Source organism: Bactrocera dorsalis, chromosome 2 (assembly GCF_023373825.1).
Source record: "Bactrocera dorsalis isolate Fly_Bdor chromosome 2, ASM2337382v1, whole genome shotgun sequence".
In the NCBI taxonomy this organism is placed as follows: domain Eukaryota; kingdom Metazoa; phylum Arthropoda; class Insecta; order Diptera; family Tephritidae; genus Bactrocera; species Bactrocera dorsalis.
This window is the reverse complement of record NC_064304.1, coordinates 94,198,285-94,217,328: the sequence shown is the minus strand read 5'-3', so window position 1 is coordinate 94,217,328 and position 19,044 is coordinate 94,198,285. Positions and strand designations below refer to the sequence as shown.

Sequence of the window (19,044 nt, the reverse complement as noted above, 5' to 3'; positions counted from 1 at the left end):
ATAACTCTTGGATCATAATTCCTTCTCAAGTTCTCTTCACTTCTGATGCCTATTGAGGTCTTTCGTGTAGACAAAGTTGCTTTTTAGGACCTCCATGTACACAATGTTTCCAAAAGCTTATTAACAAAGGTCGTAAAGGTTCTGAAAAATAGGTCCTCGTACAAATACATATGTAACGAATGTTGAGCTAAGCACTAAACATTTCTGAAACTGAGAACTTGTGAAAGAAAACTATCTTTGGTGTTTCTTTTAACTATCCAGAAAGTCTTTATTTGTGAAACGGGAACCGATCTCAATATACGGCAGTAAAAAATGATTCTAGTTTTGCTCGATCAATAACTTTCTGTATTGCGTTGTATCCAGACCAATCAACGAAGGAGTTCTGCAACAGAGAGCACGCCACATAGAAGAAATACCGTAAGCACCAAAAGATGTGTAGAAACCAAAGTCATGTTTATAGATATATCTCAATTTGCCGCTTTCTTACCTGCATCAAAGCAAAAACAAATATTCCAACTAAAACAACAAAATAACTGCATGTATTGCCAACACAGGCTTGCGCATGCGCCACTGAGTTTTCAATTTGTTTGTTTTATGATTTATTAACCGTTGCGCCAATAAAGGAATCAATAAGCAAAACAAAGAGTCAACGCGAAGCAAATAATTAACAGTAGAACCTAAAAAAAGACGTTGAATTAAGAAACGCGGCTAGTGACCCCTGATGTATTAACACATGACTTGCTTTATGATTGCCTTTTTTTTTTCTTCTTCCCCTCTTACACTACTTCCAGTCAGATATCGTGCATCAGTCCGTCTACGAGCTAGTCCATTCAGAGGATCGTGAGGAGCTGCAGCGACAACTGTTGTGGAACTCATTTCTTCCCGCCGACATGTCTACCATACAGCTCGCCGACACATTGGCGCCCGACAAGGCGCTCTACTTGGAGCGCAGCTTCACCGTGCGTTTTCGCTGCCTGCTCGATAATACTTCCGGCTTCCTGCGACTGGACATACGTGGACGCATCAAGATACTACATGGCCAAAATCGGAAAACCGAAGAGCCACCACTGGCTTTATTCGCCTATTGCACACCCTTCGGACCGCCCAGTCTGCTAGAGATACCGCACAAGGAGAATATGTTCAAGTCGAAGCATAAGTTGGATTTCTCACTTGTCTCCATGGATCAACGGTGAGTAAGGTGTGGGGAAATTTTGATTTTTTATGAAACTAATTTTGTATTGTTGTTTTTGTTGTAATAACAGTGGCAAACATGTGTTGGGTTACTCCGATGCCGAACTAGTCAATATGGGCGGCTATGATTTGGTGCACTACGACGACTTGGCCTACGTGGCCAGTGCGCATCAGGAATGTGAGTAACATTTTGTTTGAAGTGCCGAAATTTTGCATAAAAAATTTAAATTTTAAAATTTTTAGTGCTGAAAACTGGCGCTTCAGGTATGATTGCGTATCGGTATCAGAAGAAGAATGGCGAATGGCAGTGGCTGCAGACGAGGTTTGTGTTCATTCTACATTTTTTTACATTTTCCTCTCACGTGTCTTATTATGAAGTGACTTGTGATATTCTTGTTGTAATTTGAAGGCATGCGCTCTCTCTTTAACAAAAACAGTAGTGATTGGCTGGAATTATTAGTATAACTTGTTTCCAAAAGGGTTCCATAAAAAGGAACTGCTTCTAAAACTTTTTTAGGTAGTTAAGAATACGGTAAAATATCGTGAGAGAGAGAGAGAGATTGCGATATATATATGTAGAGAGGTAAAGAGAGAAACAGCTAAGAGGACCTAGTTCCGCTTTTCAATGATGTCGCATGTGAAACTAATGAACTTCTTATAAAACCAAATAGATCAGGAAATCTTAACTCTTCTGCTTTATTTAAAAGCCAAATAATTAAAAAAAAAGTCATTTACGAGCTTCATATACTCCTTTGCAGCTCGCGATTGGTATACAAAAACTCCAAACCGGATTTTGTGATCTGCACACATCGTCAGCTGATGGATGAGGAGGGGCACGACCTGCTTGGCAAGCGTACAATGGACTTTAAAGTGAGCTACTTGGATACCGGTCTCGCCTCCACTTATTTCTCGGAGGCCGATCAGTTGGTGGTGCCGCCAAGCACCTCACCGAATGCGCTGCCACCACCAGTGACACCGACGCGGCCAAATCGACGCTATAAAACGCAATTGCGTGACTTCCTCTCCACATGTCGCACCAAACGTAAGATGCAACAACAGCAACCACAACAGACGTCCTCACTAGGACAGGTAAGTGCGCCGCATTTCAAATCAAGTCGAAGTGATTGTTTCGAAAGTTGCTCTTGCAGGTCAACTCACCCGCGCCGGTAGTTGAGTATCTACCCGATCCCGCTGTGGCTGTCGCCGCCGCCTATTCAAATCTTAATCCCATGTATACCACCTCGCCCTATGCAACCGCTGCGGATAACATTTACATGGGCACCTCAGTGCATTCGACCAATTTCTATCCGGTGACCGAGAATCTCTTCCATCAGTATCGGCTGCAGGGCGTTAGCAGCTACTACACGGACTATCATCATACGGGTGCGCCTGCTTCTGCCTATGTGAACGGTTTTCTTCCCTATGATGGCTATACGATTGCGCCCAAAGATGACAAGTGGCAGGAAACGGGGAAATACTATAGCGGTTATAGTAGCGGGTATGGCAGTCCCACATCGACGCCACAGGTGAGTCCGTGCTACTTTGGCGGCCATTTTCACGCTCACAACAACAATGTGTTGCACGATTCGTTGTAGCAAGTTCCGCTGAAGACGCCGAAATCCTCGCCGCACATCATGGAGGTGGTGTCGTGCTCATCAGACGGACCGTCGCCAATAGATGGGAGCGGTGCCGTCGCCGCCGCTGCGCATGCGGCCAGAGTGGGCACCAACACAAATATAACGGTGAATGGCGGCAGCGGTAGCGGTGGCAGCGCTACGCCAAAACTGGAACTGAGCGCGACGCAGCAGGATCCATATGAGCGACAAACTGTGCTCATGTGGGGATCACAATCGAGCGGCATTCCCATTAATAGCATTGGCAGCGGCAGCAGTAGACGCCATCACAGCAATGCTGAACGTTCGCCGCAGGCTACCCCGCTGACCAATGGACTCAGTTACGCTAACAACAACAACAACAATGAAAATGAAGTGGTAAGCGCCAAATGGAATGGCAGCGCCACCGTGAAGGATGTCAAGAACGCTGCAACACCGGACAGTTATCAGCTGCAGCACGATGATTCGGGGCTGTATTCCTCTTCCTCTCACACCACCTCACCGCAACAGCAGCAACAACAACAGGTAGCGCCCGCAACGCAACAACAATTGACGCAACGCTCCAGCGGCAATTCGGTGGCTGACCAACAACTCTCCAATACCACTGCCACACATTTGACACACCCACATACGCAGCAGCAACAGCACTTGCACGCACACATGCAACACGCAAGCGCCAGTGATATGAGCACCCCTACTACCCCTGCTTCCGCCAACAATCTGCCATTGCACTCAACGCGCTTGGCGCCATCAGACATCGGTGCGACACCAACAACAGCAGCCGCTGTAGCAGCGGCGGCAGCAGCTGCCTCAGCTGCACATCAACATGCACAGTCACAGCACGCAGCGGCGGCGGCAGCACATCACCATGCTCATCATCATTCTCACGCGCACGCGCACGCGCATTCCCATGCACATGTGGCGCACGCGCATGCGCACACTCATCCTCATCACCATGCTCATCATCATGCGCACGCGCATGCCCACGCTGCTCATGTAGCGGCGAACGGTAGCGAGGTATGGAGTCCTGCGTACCCACAATACTCGCATTCGTATTTCACTTATCACCATCACCACCATCACCATGCCACCAACAACAACACAATCAGCACTGCAAATTCTGCTTCTTCTTCTTCTTCTCCTTCCAGCACTGCACATAATGGCTCACATATTGTGACGGCTGCAGCTGCCACGCAGCATGTAGGAAGCGCTCTGTGAGCCAAGTTAATAGAAAACACATAAACTATGTAATGTGTCCTTTGTAAATGTAGTTTGCAGACAAAGAGGCGTGGTCAAGCAACATATAATTGTCACTTTGCTGTTGTGCAATATTTGTTAATTTGTACGGGTAATTTGCAATGTGTTGATAGAGCTTTGATAAAAACTGTTTTAGTGCGCTAATTTTTGTCTTTATGACGTGAACTGAAAATGTTGCAGAAACATGTGGCTAGAAATTAAAAAAAAAAAAACAAATATTGTCGAAATATTGTTTCTTTTTACACAAATAAAAAAGCAATACAGCAACTTGTTGCTAAGAATAAAAATGTTGCCAGCAACATGTTGCTTAATAATTTTTAAATTGGAAGAATTGAAACATTTGTGATAGTAACAAGTAATAAATTCTTCTTTCTGAATAAGAAATACAGTGTTGATGAAAAATGTTGCTGGCAACATGTTGCTGACTATTCTGTGAGTGATAGAAAAAATTAATTTGCGATACATTTTGTTTTTTTTTTGCTTGTGAATTTTCCCTTTTGGTATACCCAGCAATGTTGCAAATTTGATATGCGATATATTTTGTACACATTGTTGCTACACAACAAGGGCTGGGGGATTTTGTATATCAAAAATTCATAACAATACTTTATTAATATAATAATAATACCATTAACAGTTTATACCAGAAAGAGCATTGTCAATTATTTTAAGCAACATTTTATGGGTTGCATTAAAATGTTGCTAGCAGGATGTTGCCAAAAATATATCGAAAAAATTTCATAATTTTACTCACTTTCCAAAATACACGCAATAAATATATTTTTGCAAATATACGTGCTTGTCTCATATTTTCTATAATAATGTTGCAGCAACACCAGTTGTATACATTTGAGAACAAATAAAACAGTTGTTGCCGAAAGAATTGTATACACAAGCTCTGCATAATTTACCGTTGGTCAATTTTATGTTGCTTTCGCTTAGCTTCATTTTGTTGTAGTATATATGTATTTATGTAAATTAGTTCAAGCACTCAAATCATTTTTATAAAAAACAAAAAACAAATACATTTTTTACATTTCAACTGTATTCACTTAGCCATCAAAAGAAAAACAAATTTGTAGGTTTTTGTTGTATATCGTTATTGTTGTTGTTGTTGTTGTTACACAAAAATTATTATAGAATTTTGTTGTAAAATGGGTGCCAACGCACACTATCACTAGTATTATTTGCTTACAACTTTACTGTGACACTTGAAACACTGTTTAGACTGAGATATATTTTTGTACCGTATATATACTACATATGTATATGTATATGTATGTATGTATTACTTATGTACCCCAAACTACCGAACTCAGCTACTAACCATGCTACTTTCTTACCTCCTCCATTTTGAATCACAAAAAAACAACACAAAAAAATCCACAACAAAAAATAAAAAAACAACAACTATAGGTATTGCTCAACAACCACCAACAACAACAGCAGCAGCAGCAATTGGAACAATTGGAACTGCAACAACTGAGCTACACCAACCATTTACAAACACTAACCGGTTGCAATTCCACAGCTTCGTCCAGCTCATCACCGACGTGCCACTCCCCCAGCGCCGGCAGCGGAGCTACAGCGTTAACTAACTCTACTGCCGCCAACGGTCACATAGCGCTCATGAATGGTGGCGGCAGCAATGGCAGCGATACAGACATACCAAGCTCGAGCTCAGCTCCGACCGCATCTGCGGCCTCTGCCGCCGCCGCCGCTGCTGCTGCTGCCTACCATCACCATCACCAGTTGACAATCATAGCACCGATAGTTATTACACCAGCATCGATGATGAACGGCGATGGCGCGCTGCCGCTGAGCACCGCTCTGCAGCCCATACATGGCAGCGAAGCTATCACAACAACAGCAGCAGCAACAGCATTAAATGGTCTGGAACACAATCTAACGCAGCGCGCTATCACCTCGTCGCAACATCACGCCGCGCATCTGCTGTCGCACACCGCGCTGGCCTACGCGCCCAACGCTGCCACAGCGACGTACTTAATCAGCGGCAGCGGCGGCCCAACCGTGCTCGGCGGCGGCAGCGGCAACACGCAAGGCAGCATTATCAGTAACGGCATTAGTGATCACATAATGGCCAACGGCAATCCGCTGTGCTCCTTTTCAGAGGTGACCAACACGCTGCTAAATCAGTAGGTTTATCTACGCACTTGACATGGTAATGCTGGGTTTGAAGAAAGGTAATTGGTGAATTGTTGTGGGTAATGCATACGTATATTATAGCAAGGATGCAGTGCTGTGCAAAGTTTAATGTATACTAAAGCTATCAAACTTTATAGAAATTTTCTGGGTTAAAAAAGTTTTGGAAACAGTATCTTAAAACTCTTTTAGTCACATTTGTACTTAGCTCTTCAAGCCTCCAAAAAATTGTTTTTTTTCGATTACCTTTGTTCTCCCATATATATTTTTTTCAACTACGCTTTAATTTCAACGTAACCTACAAATTTGTTTATTAGATGCCATTTTGCTATCATTAAAAACTTGTTTTACAGTTACTGTGGTATAAAATAAGATTTATTTGAAATTTTGAAAAAAAAAATTTTTAAATCCAGAATATTTTATTTTCCAATTTAACTGATAACTCCATATGTCAAGTTGAGCCAAAATTCGCAAGCAGTTTTATAAATAAATGCTTTGATGATATAATAAAATCATAAATTCTCCCTTAATTTTGCGCCATTTCTTTAACAATCTAATTTTTCTTAACCAAAATTAAGCGAAGTGTATGAAAAACATATAAATATATAGCAGCAGATTCAATATCCAACCAAGTTAAGATTATATAACATAGATTATGTATATACCCTCCCTTCTTTATAAATGCATTCAAAGTATGAAAAAGTAAAATAAAAACCGTTTGCCAAAGTATATATGTACTATCTAAATCTTCCACCAACATATTATTGCACAATAAAATTGATGTATGCATTGTAATAAGCGGCAGAAGTAACAAAAATAAATTTCCACTGCAATCCACTATATTTTAATAAAAGACTTAAGACACGAACTTCCTGGGTCTCATGAAAACTTCAGGTAAATCGGAAGAGTGGAATCTGAAAAAAGTGGTTAACGTTTTGAAAAAGACAGTTTCAAGAAAATAGCTTTTATAGTTTCTGTTCCGGCCGAACCAGTTTTAATACCGGATCAGCAAAACACCTATATTTTGGAAAATAATTTGAATTTTGAAACATCATTTTGATATATCCGAAAATAATTTGAAAATATCTCTAGTAGTCAAATTATTGAATAGCTGAGTTTTGAAAGTAGAATTTTTTTTTTTTGGACTAGCAGTACCCCTTTGGTATTTCTTTATCAAATAAATACATATTTCGAAAAATCCTTTAGTACTCGTAGACTTATGCCTGAACAGTTAAATTTTGAACCTATAAAAAAATAAAGTCGTTTTGCTAGATTAGGATATCCCTAAGTTCGTAGTTACTTTATCAAATAAATACATACAATAAATACATAAATACATATGCGTTTGATGGTTCCAGCAAAAAGTTTGTGTCTTAAGTCTTTTGACTTCACATGAAATTTACTCTGAAATACTAGCAGAAAACAGACAAAAGAAATTTATTTGAAATTTATTTATTAAATAAAAGCAAAATGAAATATTGTGGAAACTGGATTCCTAAAAATGGATATCTATAAGCCGAGCTTGATTTATATTTAGTACGCTTTTAAAAATAAATAAAAAATAGTTTCCAATATTTGCTTGACAATTAAAGTACTTCCTTAAAACAAAAAATAACCAATTAATTAAAAAGAATATATAAAATTACAAAAAAATTAACTTTTTCAATTATTCAAGCCAGCAACAACAGAAACTTTAAAAAAATATGTATATGTATAAATTTCATTAACAATAGAAACAACAACAATAACGCTATGACAACAATAACCGCCCATAAACTTTTCTTCAAAAAGAAAACTATTGAAAATTTATTTTTTTATATAAAAAAAACAACAACAACAATGCTGCAGTGCATTTTTTTAATAATAATTTAATTTTTCGTAATACAGCAACATTTGCCTTTACATTTCTTAAAAGTTGACTTTATTTTGATTACATAAAATATAATATACAATATAATTTGAAAAATTCCAAAAATTTCTCCCAAACGTGCACCTTTACATTGCTTAAAAATGTAATATTAGAAAACAAGAACTTAGAGTGACCAAGAAGAAACTAGTAGTTGTAAATACAACCAAAGAACTAAGCTTAAATATGAGCTTAAAAACTATAGACATACATACATATGCATGTAAGATTCTATGAAAAATGCACGCATTGAATTTTTCAAACAAAATAAAAATATTATTAATTTGTAAATTGACTTTTTCAAAAAAAAAAATGAAAAATAAAAAAAATATTACTTTTTAAATTCACAAATATTTTACAAAAATAAATATTTGAAAAAAAGGCATAAACAGCAAAAAGCAAAAATTTAAAAAAATATCGAAATTATTTTAAAAACAAAGCGCCAAGTTTCTATTTGAACTACTAAATATTTACTAACCTAAGCATTGAAAAAAAAAAACTTTTGTAAAACTTGAAATTAAAAAGCGCCGCAATTTATGAGACGTTGCCACGTCAAAAACGGAATTATACTATATAATGCAATTACAACTTTATGCACATAAACACATATAAATACACGACATTAAGCATGCAATATGGTGTACATGCTAACACACACACACACTCACATACTTATGTATACAAATATATTTAAATATAAAAAACAAAAAATAATTAAATTAGAAAACAAAAACAACATACGATTTTGAAAGATAATGTATACTAGCGAAAACAATACTAAATTAAATTAAACTAAATTAAAACTAGCAATTTACTAACTTAACTATATTATTAATTAAATACAATAAATACATATGTACAATGTAATATAAGCTTTGGTATATAAAGAGTACAGTTTCCTATTGCTTTAGCGCTAGTTATTAATAGTTGTTTAGCAAAACACATTAATTTTAAATAATTAATATGCAATAAAAAATTTAATAAAATAAAAATTTAATAAAATAAAAATTTTATTAAAAAAAAATTAATTAAAAAAAAATTATTGTATAAAAAATTAATCACAAAATATCAATAGCAAATAAAAAACGGATTTTATTCGCATATCTAGTCGCTAATAATTACAACAAATAATTAAAAATGTACATACATATATTAAATTAAATTAAAAAAAGATCGTGTTTACAAACAAACGCCAATAACAAAAAATTTAGTAGCAGAAAAAAATTGTAATAAAAATATTTTCGCAAATTCCTGCACTTTCATTGTAAATAGCATGAACCTGTGCATATATTAACTATACATATATACACAAATGTACATATATAAGTGCATATACATATGTATAACTATAAGCTAATTACTGGCAACAAAAACTACAAATTATAGCAATAAAATAAGCAAACAAAAAATTATAGCAATTCTCTAGCCCTAACCAGTGACCAAAATTAATTTAATAAAACAACAAAAAATATTATGTGGCAAAAAGCTCTTATTTCATTTTATTTTTGTTATATTTTTTCACACGCTTGCAACATGTTGATACAGAGTATACTAGTCTTCTTCAACTAACGGTTGTATCTGTCAGCTTAAACTAAGCGAGATAGATATGGGGTTATGAATATACAAATGATCAGGATGACGAGAGGAGTTGAAATCTAGGTGACTGTCTGTCTGTCCGTCCTTTCGTGCAAGCTGTAACTTGATAAAAATTAAGATATATTGATGAAATTTGGTACAGATGTTCCTTGGCAAAACACGAAAAAATTTAAAAAAAAGTGGGCATGGCTCCTCCCTCTAATAGGTTTAATGTATACATACATCTCTTAGACGACTAATCCCACATTAGCCAATTCACTGTGGATAAATCCGATAAGAACCCCTAACGCCACTGTAAAAATGGTTGAAATAGAAAGAAACCCGCGTCAACTCCCCATATAACGGTACAAAGTATTAAAAACTACTAAAAGAGCGATAAATTAGTAACTACATACGGCAGAGACATAAAATTTTACACCCGAGATGGTATGAGAGGGCTTTTATTTCCTCCCCTTTATGGGAGCTGGGTTAAAAATTTGTCGATGAGCGTGGCATTTTTAGGTAAAAACACATATCTTGCGACCAATAAATTTTGCTACATGACATTCCACTGATATTCCTATTTCTTAGTGCCGAAACCGCACTATTAACACGCCTACTTCCCATATACCACACTTTTAAATTCCATTTGATTCCTTCACTTTCCAGTACACAAATCACAAAAACAATTAATATAACGGAAAAAATTTTTGCACTAATAATTCCTTTAAAGTATTCCACCTTATGACCAACAATTTCCCAAAACCAACCAAACCAGTTCAAACCCCCCAATTACCGGATATGTGAACCTCAGTACCTATAGTTGATTTTTGACAGAAAATATCCGCCAGGGTAATCCTTCTCTGTCAAACGATAAGTCTGTATGTGAAAAATGGCTTGAATCAGGCCAATACTTCCCTTCGCTCCACATACATAACACGTATGTTCGTATTTCCGAGTGATCTAAGTTACCTTACTGAAAATTAAAGAAAGTGTTTTACTCAAAATTGTGTATTTTTGTTTTTAAAATTGATAAAATCGGGTAAAAACTTGACCTAGACCGCTTATAATTAACATCCGTATTTTCGAACATCCGGCTAACTTTACGCCATATGATTGACGATTGTATGTGAGTTACATTTTGAAACACAGTTGACATTTTGTTTTCGTTTTTCAAACAAACCTTATGTGTCGGTCAGTGTATAAGTTATATATAGATTTAACACTGCTCGGATTTCGATTCACTGTTTGCCTTTTTACGTCTGAAGGTATTTCCCTAGCCTTGATTCCTCCAAGTTGCAAGAGTATAAAATGTTCGGTTGCACCGGAATTTAGCCCTTCCATACTTGTTTTAAATTAATTTGTTAAAAATTAACTGAAAGTTTGTAAGAGATTTTTATTCAATTTTTCGATTATCAAGAATTTTTTTTAATGCTAATGAAGTGGCGTTGAAAATTTTATAATTACAATTTGCAAACATATTTCAACTAATACTTGATATTAAAACAAAACAAAAAATAAACAAAACAAAAAACGTAGAATAAATAAATAATAATGATAATGAAAACAAAGCATGCATGTTTAATTTAATCTTAAAAAGAACTTAAAAATTAAAATAAAGCATTAAAAATTATGAAAATATAATATTTTGATATTTTCTTTATATTTTTTGGTAAAAGCGGCAGGTAAGTGTGCGACTGAAAATGAAATGGATAGAAAGAAATTCAAACACGACGACAAAAATTTATGAACAAAGTCTTACTATTTTTTGCTCATGGTGCTAATCTGCCTCTACTCTGACCCTAATCCAACACTATTTAATCTTCATATTCATGTTACATGTCTGAAATAAGTCACAAATCGTGTTCCCATGAGTGTAAATAACAGGCGTAAAATACTATTAGCTGAGCACATAATAAATATATCACCATAAAGTATATACATATATTTATTAGTCAACTATTAAAAATAGTATAAATATTTATTAGGGTGGGTCAAATTTATATATATTTTTCGCTTGGTAAATGGAAAATAGGTTCTTATATATCTAAGAAGAGAGTCTCTTCAAATCATTTCGAATTTTTTTTCTTATTATCAGTTGGCAAACTTAAAATCTCGCCTCCAACTACTTGAATAAATATCTCGTTACAGAGATTTTATAGTAAATTGAGTGATCTACAAAATGGTCTGGGATATTCATCATCAAACACCAATGCATATCACATAAACATATATGCATATATACATATATACATATATCTTTTTTTTTACCCACCCTAATATTTACATATTTGAATTATTAATATATTAAATTGAGGTCTAACATGAATAGATATAATAATAACAGACGCGATTGCCATTGTGCAAATCTTCCAATAATTTACACTCAACGCATTTTTTATTCCACATAATCATCACAGATTCAATTCACACAATTTTTTTTTTCTGGGGTGGGCGACACTACTAATTATCGGTATCAACACCGAGTGGACACAATCAATTGTCACCACGGCGCAGAGAACGCAGAAGCTCAGCGCACAAATTGCGGCGCATCGTAGCAGTTGGTAGAAGTTTACCAACAAACTGAATGACAAAACAGTTGTGTGGTCCAGTTAGCGAAAGTAACTCGTACGGATCGGTCAAACGGTAAACTAAAAACATAAGTGATAAGAAAGAAACATTTCGCTTAAAATGTCCGCGTTTGAATTGCAAGAAAAAGTGAACACTATAACAGTAAATGCATTTACCGTTACTCCTATGATCTCTGCGCTTAACGAAGCAAGTAACAACAACAAATGTGATACAACAAAAGCTACAGCAAAACAGCACAACACCTCAGCGCCAAACACAGTCAATGCGGTTGCGCCACAAACGCCGCCACCCGACATCGTGCAACAAGTGTGTGGCAACTTCGGTCACTGGCAGCTGCGCACCATACTGCTGATCTTTCTTTGCAAAATACCCTCCGCCTGGTTCATGGCTTGCATTATCTACACCGCGCCCACACCGAAGAAGGGCGACTACTACTGTCGTCCGCCGGCGCTTATGAATCTCAGCCGAGGCTCGTTGACGGCTGACACGCCCGCCTGGGTGCGCATGTCACATCCGGTGTCGGACGAACGCGACACCGATCGCCGCTTTTATTTGGATGCGTGCAATATTTACGAGGAGCAATTGCAACGGGATTTCATCGCCAATCACGCCAACTATACGAATCCGTTCGAGCAGCCAAATGTGGTGCGCCAGGCGAATGGTTCGTTGAAGTTCAAGGTGAATGTGTTGCCCTGCGAGCATTTCGAGCATAACTCCGATTATAAATCGTTGGTGTCGCAGTTTGATTTGGTTTGCTCGCGTCAGTTGTTGATATCTATGACGCAGTCATTTCATGGTTTGGGCGCCTTCATCGGTGGATTGGTGGCGCGTCACGCGCTGAAACAGTTAAGTGCGATTTTTAATCGATTTATTTTAAGAATTCTCTATTTTCACAGTTAATTAGCGCAGCGACTTTGCGTGTGTATATTGTAAAAATATTTACAAACAGCATACATACATATGTATATATATACATATGTAAAAATCTGTATGTAATTACTCTGTACATACTTAGCTGCTTGCAATTCCCAGCGCTAAGTATATAAATATCCAGCTATGCAAATGTGACAAATGTCAATACGAAAGCCTTGTGGTGAAACAATGAACTGTCGTGGAACATTAACGGTTAAAAACTAGGCATTTCTGTTTGCAATCAAACTAATGAGAAAAGTAACAAGTTTCTGCCATTTATTGGGAAGAGACTATAACTCGGTTGGCAAATTGGAGTTTCAATAAAAACACGATTAAGTTGGTCCGGACTTTCATCACAATTATATTTGATCCTGAGTTAGTTAACCAAACTTGTTACATTATGAACTGGCATTTTGCAAGTATCGAACCGTCAAAAATAGTAGTTCCTTAAATGAAAAATAACATCATTCAAAGTAGTCCGTCTTGCAGTCCCTATTATTTTGTCATGAATCAGCTTACACCCAGTCCATTACGCTGCCGCACAGTTATCAAAAATTTTCCCTTTTCATGACACTCTAATATTCGCTTGTTAGCACCTATTTGTTCGTTCGTTGATAATACCAACAATTAATTTTACTAAAGAATTGTGTAACTATTTAGGCATAATTCTGCGAGAGTAATAATTATTTGCAACAAAGAAGGGAATTTGCTGTTGACACAAATACATTTAAATGCCTATAGCGCATATATTTGGTAGTCGAAAAAGTATTTTCTAATCAAACTTCAACTTTTTTTTTACTGGATTACGACAAGTAACTTTCACAAGCTCTCTTGAAACTTACTTTACTCCATTAAGAGAGTTCTGCATTGACCGAAACAAATACAGCAAAGCTTCCCAGCCAAGCTCTCCCAGTGTTTCCCGAATCATCAAAGAAGTGTGTGGTCTAGCGTTGTCTTGATGGAAGACGAACACCAGTTGTTGTCAATAAAATGTACAAGTAGAATCAATCGTTCGATCAGACTGGAGCAACTCATTGTGGATGATTCTTTTCCAATCCCACCAAACACTCAGCATAACCTTTTGAGGCGTCAATCATGGCTTTACGACCATTTGCTGAGCTTCACCACGATCTTTGACCATGATCTTTTTCTTACATTATTGTCGTATTTGATCCACTTTTCGTCTCCTGTTACCATTTGCTTCAGAAATGGTTCGATATTATTCCGTTTCAGCAAAGAATCGCAGATGTTAATTTAGTCCGTTGAAATTTTCACAGACAATTCATGTGGCACCTAAACATCGAGCCTCTTTTTGTAGCCATCCTTTTTTAAATTCTTCAAAACTGTTCGATGATTAATGTTAAGTTCCTTAGCGATGTCATGGCTGCTTTGTGACGTTACTGATTAATCTTTTCCATAATTTCATCGATTTTATCAACGATAGGTCGACCAGAGTGAGGTGCATCTTTCACATCGAAATTTCTAGAATGTAAGCGAGCAAATAATTGTTGTGTTCGAACTGATACAGCATCGTCTGCGTAAACTTCACAAATTTCATTGGTGGCTTGCGTGTCTTCTTCCCTTTTTTATAAAAAAAAATTCAAAATGAGGCGAATTCCTTCATTATTTTCACTCATTTTTGAACAGCTGTTACTTTTTCAACTTTTTCGAATTTTATTTTATTTTTTTTTTGATAAATGAAGTTTACCTTTCCAACACTATATGGTATGACACACTGCGATTGTTAACACTGGAGATATACGACTGCAACGACATCTATTGACAAAATACGAAAAGACTTTTTCGACTACCCAATATTTCGAACTCCCGTTTTAATAACCTTTTCTATTAAATCTTAAAATTTGAACAATCTTAACTAAACTTTATTTATATTTCTTCCTAATCCACTTCACAGTGTGAGTCCTCGGCGTCTAATGCTTGTCGGCATGTTTTTCCAAGTCTTCTGTGGCTGCATTACTGGCTTGGTGACAAATTTCCAACTACACATTTATTTCCGCTGCTTAACCTCCATCGCTTGTACCGTTATCATGTCTGCTGGTCAGGTTATATGTAAGTTCACTGCATTCATTAAATTTCTTCATATCTCCTAATTAATATACCTCATACGATCTGCTTTAGTAATGGACATTACAGACGGGCGTGCGAAAACCATCGTCACCACGCTTTCGGAGTTATTCTGGGGCATTGGACTTATACTGCTGCCGGGCATATCAATATTTTTCGATAGCTGGAGTTATTTGTATGTGGCCATATCGGCTTCGGTGCTTATTTTGATATTTGTGCATAGGTAAGCACATAGAGAACATGTCTGCACTCAGAAGACGTTTGGATCCTTGTATGCTTCACGTCTTCATATTTCCACTACCCTTCTCTTTTCTCTGTTTCTAACTGTCATTACTTTGGAAGGCTCAGTCAGCTTACAATTTCTCCACTTTTTATTATTTTCCCCTCACTTTCTTACTTTTATCAGATGGATAGCCGATTCGCCACGCTGGCTACTAAGTTGCGATAAATTAGATCAAGCGCTCGAACAGTTACTAAATTCGGCCACAATTAACCATCGATCCATACCACTAGACTTAGAGGAAAAGTTGGCGCATCAAGCGAAGCACTTACAACAAGAAGCAACGTGTGCGCCACGCTATTGGTCCATCTGGGATAAGACCACCGAACGTCAGTACATTTGCTGCGTGCACGTTGCGTGGGTCGGTGCTATTATTCTGCATAATGTCACGCTCCTGATGATTCGAACCATGGGCACCGAGTATATACATGTCAACACCGTGTGCTTGGGTAAGTTGCCGGACTTTTAGTAATTTGAAATTTAATTTACAACCAATAGACCAATTTAGGTCTCTCCGAGGTGCTCGGCATCTTTATTGGTCTCTATTTGATACTCTACACCAGACGTCGTTGGCTTTGGTGTGGTCAACTGTTGACGTTAGCGGGTGCCGTTACCTATCTAATCTGGACTGTGCCAAATACGTGTGAGTTGTAGAAATAAGGCACGAAGTCATTTCAATAATGCTCTTCTATATTTCCAGTAAAACCAAGTCGCCGTGTCGGCTTCGAAATGATCTTCTGGATGTTTTTGAAGTTCGCAACTGCCGTTACTTTCGCCGTGCTTGCTACGTGTACCGGTGAAATCGTTTCGTCCGAGAAACGTCCCTCATTAATGTACTCTGTGGTGACGCATAGTCGCTTCTGGCTTATCTTTGGTCCATCTATAGCGGTTACAATTCAATTTCACAACTTAATCCCCATCACAGTGTTAGCCTCTTTGGCAGTCGTTACGGGGGTACTGCTTTGCTTCCTTAATCGTGCCTTCTGGAATATGGAAAAACCGCGCGTGGCTAAAGTGCTTACGCCGAAGACATATCGACGCAATTCTTCGGCTGAGCTTTTGCGACGTAGTTCACTTGGTACGAAATCGGAATTTTATGACAATTCTTTAACGATAAGCATATCCGATCTGTGGTTGGTAAATTCGCAATTCGAAACCATAACGGAACAAGAAGATGCAGCTGCGCCAAAGGAGAAGTATGAGAGAGAAAGGGAAAATGAGAAGCAAATATCCGAAGAGCATTTGTAGGCAAATTTCAGTGTACACATTTGTACGTGTGTTCGGGTGTTCCCTTAACATAGCTAAAATATTTTTTCAATCGAATTTTCTAATATCAAATCCATGTTACTACTGTCTTCTTCTTATTTACTGGCGTAGACACAGCTTCCGCGACTATATTTGATTTAACAGCAGCGTGCCAGTCGTTTCTTTTTTTCGCTCTTTGGCGCCAATTCGCGATACCAAGTGCAGCCAGGTTCTTCTCCATCTAATCTCTCCAAGAGAGTGGAGGCCTTTCTCTTGTTGGCCTGGCCAGCGTAGCCGTTGTCTCTTAATTCGCTGAACTATGCCAATGTCATCGTATATCTCGTACAACTCATCATTCTATCGACTGCGCTATTCGTCGTTGTCACTGCTCAAAGGACCATAAATCTTCCGAAAAACCTTTCTCTCGAACACCCTTAAGACCGACTCATCAGCAGATGTCATTGTTGCAGGACATGAATGGTGTTTTTACTGATTCTAAAATTGGCGAAATTATTTTCGACTTCAGCTTGCACAGCCGTATTAGCTTTGCGAAGATTATTTTTTCCAGAACTATGTAGATGCATGATAGTGACATATTGGCAGTTCCTTTTCGTGCTGTCGAAGGCGGCTTTAAAATCTGATTGATAGTAGATTTTCCATTTGTTTGTTAACAGTGGGCTACAGTCTTTCGAACCTCATCATAGTCAGGCAATGGATAGATGATTCCCGCGTCATACTTGTAGATTGGGGAATCGGTTTCGCCATCTCCAGATGTTAGACTTTCACTGTCGTTCGATCGCAACATTGCGAGGTAGACTGTCCGCTTTCTTTCTACTATGATACTTCAGTCCCCATCGTACCAGCTGTACTTTCAACCTTTCCGAAGACCAATGGTTTTGGTACAAGAGCTTGAAATACCGTCCTATAGTTCTCTTACGCCAAGTTGCTAATGAGTGCTTTTAGAGAGCAATAGTGCAAGTCGAGCAAGAGCCATTTAGTGGTCAGTTGTGATTATAGCTTCTAGTCGCTTGATTCAAATTCGTCTCCCTCTCGCAGTCGCACCTCTGATACACAGACGCTGCAATTAGACTTGAGCCTTCCCTTATACCGAATATGTCGGAGTGGCTCTGCTGAAGCTTCCTCTCTTCCTCCCGGTTATTTATCACCCTAGGCTGCACTCGGGTTGGCTACAGCATATTACACAATGGTTGTTCACGATTCCAGACTCGCGCCGAGGACGTAAAAGTAGGAATTGGATGTAGCTCTACTGCTTACCCAGAAGCATGACTACACTCCATTACACTCTTATTGTAGATTCAGCAAAAGTTTAGGTGGCGACTACAGACCAATCCAATGGAATCAAATTTTATGTGTGAGGTCTTCGACCACGCGTTATTCAATTGAAAGAATGAGACTGAAAACCTGGTTTATATAATTTTTAAGGAACACCTTAATGCACTTGTATTATATATAGATATTAGTAGTATGCTTAGAAGCCTTTATGTATATACTAACTGTAATTTGAATAATTATTAAAATATGTAGATTATTATTGGGATACATGTATTTATATTAAATAATTAATTTCAAACATGAGCGAAGTTTTAATATATTTTATGAAATACGAAATGTACCGTTAGCGGCAGTAGAAAATCTGATTTATCATGCCATAAATCAATGTCTAAATGCACCAGAGACATTAAATTTAGATTCTCAGGATAATACAAGAGAGCTTTATAGTTGGCGGGGTCAAAATTTGCCATTGGGCGTGATAATGCCCACATTTAGGTGAAATAACTTATCTCCCGATCTACTTGGCCGACCAATTTCAACCAAATTTGGTTCATAACATTATTTTGACGATTTTATGTTTATTTGTGAAAGAACTCTCAAGTCTAAAAATTGCCAAAATAGGACCGTAAGTGCTCAAGCCCCCACAATCTGAATATGTGGGCCTAAGTGGAAATGGCTGAGTTATGCCGAAAATATCGGTCTATCTGTTAGATATGTTATTGAAATTCGGTGAAAATATTAGGTAGTCGAAAAGTCATTTCGTATTTATAATCAAACTTCAACTAGCTTGTTCTTATATTTATAAAACTACGATGTTATATATGCGATATACGAAATTTATATTTAACAAAATACGAAACGACTTTTTCGACTACCAATATATCATTGATGATGAATATACCCTTGTGTCGGAAATGGATTAAGTCGAGTCA

General features: G+C 37.5%; 2 protein-coding genes across 7 annotated transcripts in view; both read left to right on the top strand.

The window, feature by feature from the left end:
- LOC105230895 (neuronal PAS domain-containing protein 2) overlaps window positions 1-9,339 on the top strand; it is a 109,788-nt gene extending 100,449 nt beyond the window's left edge. For all 6 annotated transcript variants that reach the window (XM_029552279.2, XM_029552278.2, XM_029552272.2 and 3 more), the window contains exons 6-12: window positions 792-1,189; window positions 1,263-1,369; window positions 1,435-1,513; window positions 1,950-2,280; window positions 2,340-2,717; window positions 2,787-3,329; window positions 5,478-9,339. In XM_029552279.2, coding sequence (XP_029408139.2) covers window positions 792-1,189; window positions 1,263-1,369; window positions 1,435-1,513; window positions 1,950-2,280; window positions 2,340-2,717; window positions 2,787-3,329; window positions 5,478-6,221 — 2,580 coding nt within the window. In that variant the 3' untranslated portion in view covers window positions 6,222-9,339. The remainder of the gene's footprint in view (window positions 1-791; window positions 1,190-1,262; window positions 1,370-1,434; window positions 1,514-1,949; window positions 2,281-2,339; window positions 2,718-2,786; window positions 3,330-5,477) is intronic.
- A 2,928-nt stretch (window positions 9,340-12,267) lies between these two features.
- On the top strand, window positions 12,268-18,123 carry LOC105230896 (solute carrier family 22 member 3). The gene is made up of 6 exons (XM_011211909.4): window positions 12,268-13,142; window positions 15,125-15,279; window positions 15,349-15,517; window positions 15,701-16,023; window positions 16,083-16,217; window positions 16,275-18,123. Exons 1-6 carry the CDS (start codon window positions 12,397-12,399, stop codon window positions 16,820-16,822), a joined length of 2,076 nt encoding a protein of 691 aa, XP_011210211.2. The 5' UTR covers window positions 12,268-12,396; the 3' UTR covers window positions 16,823-18,123.
- Window positions 18,124-19,044: the final 921 nt, after the last annotated feature.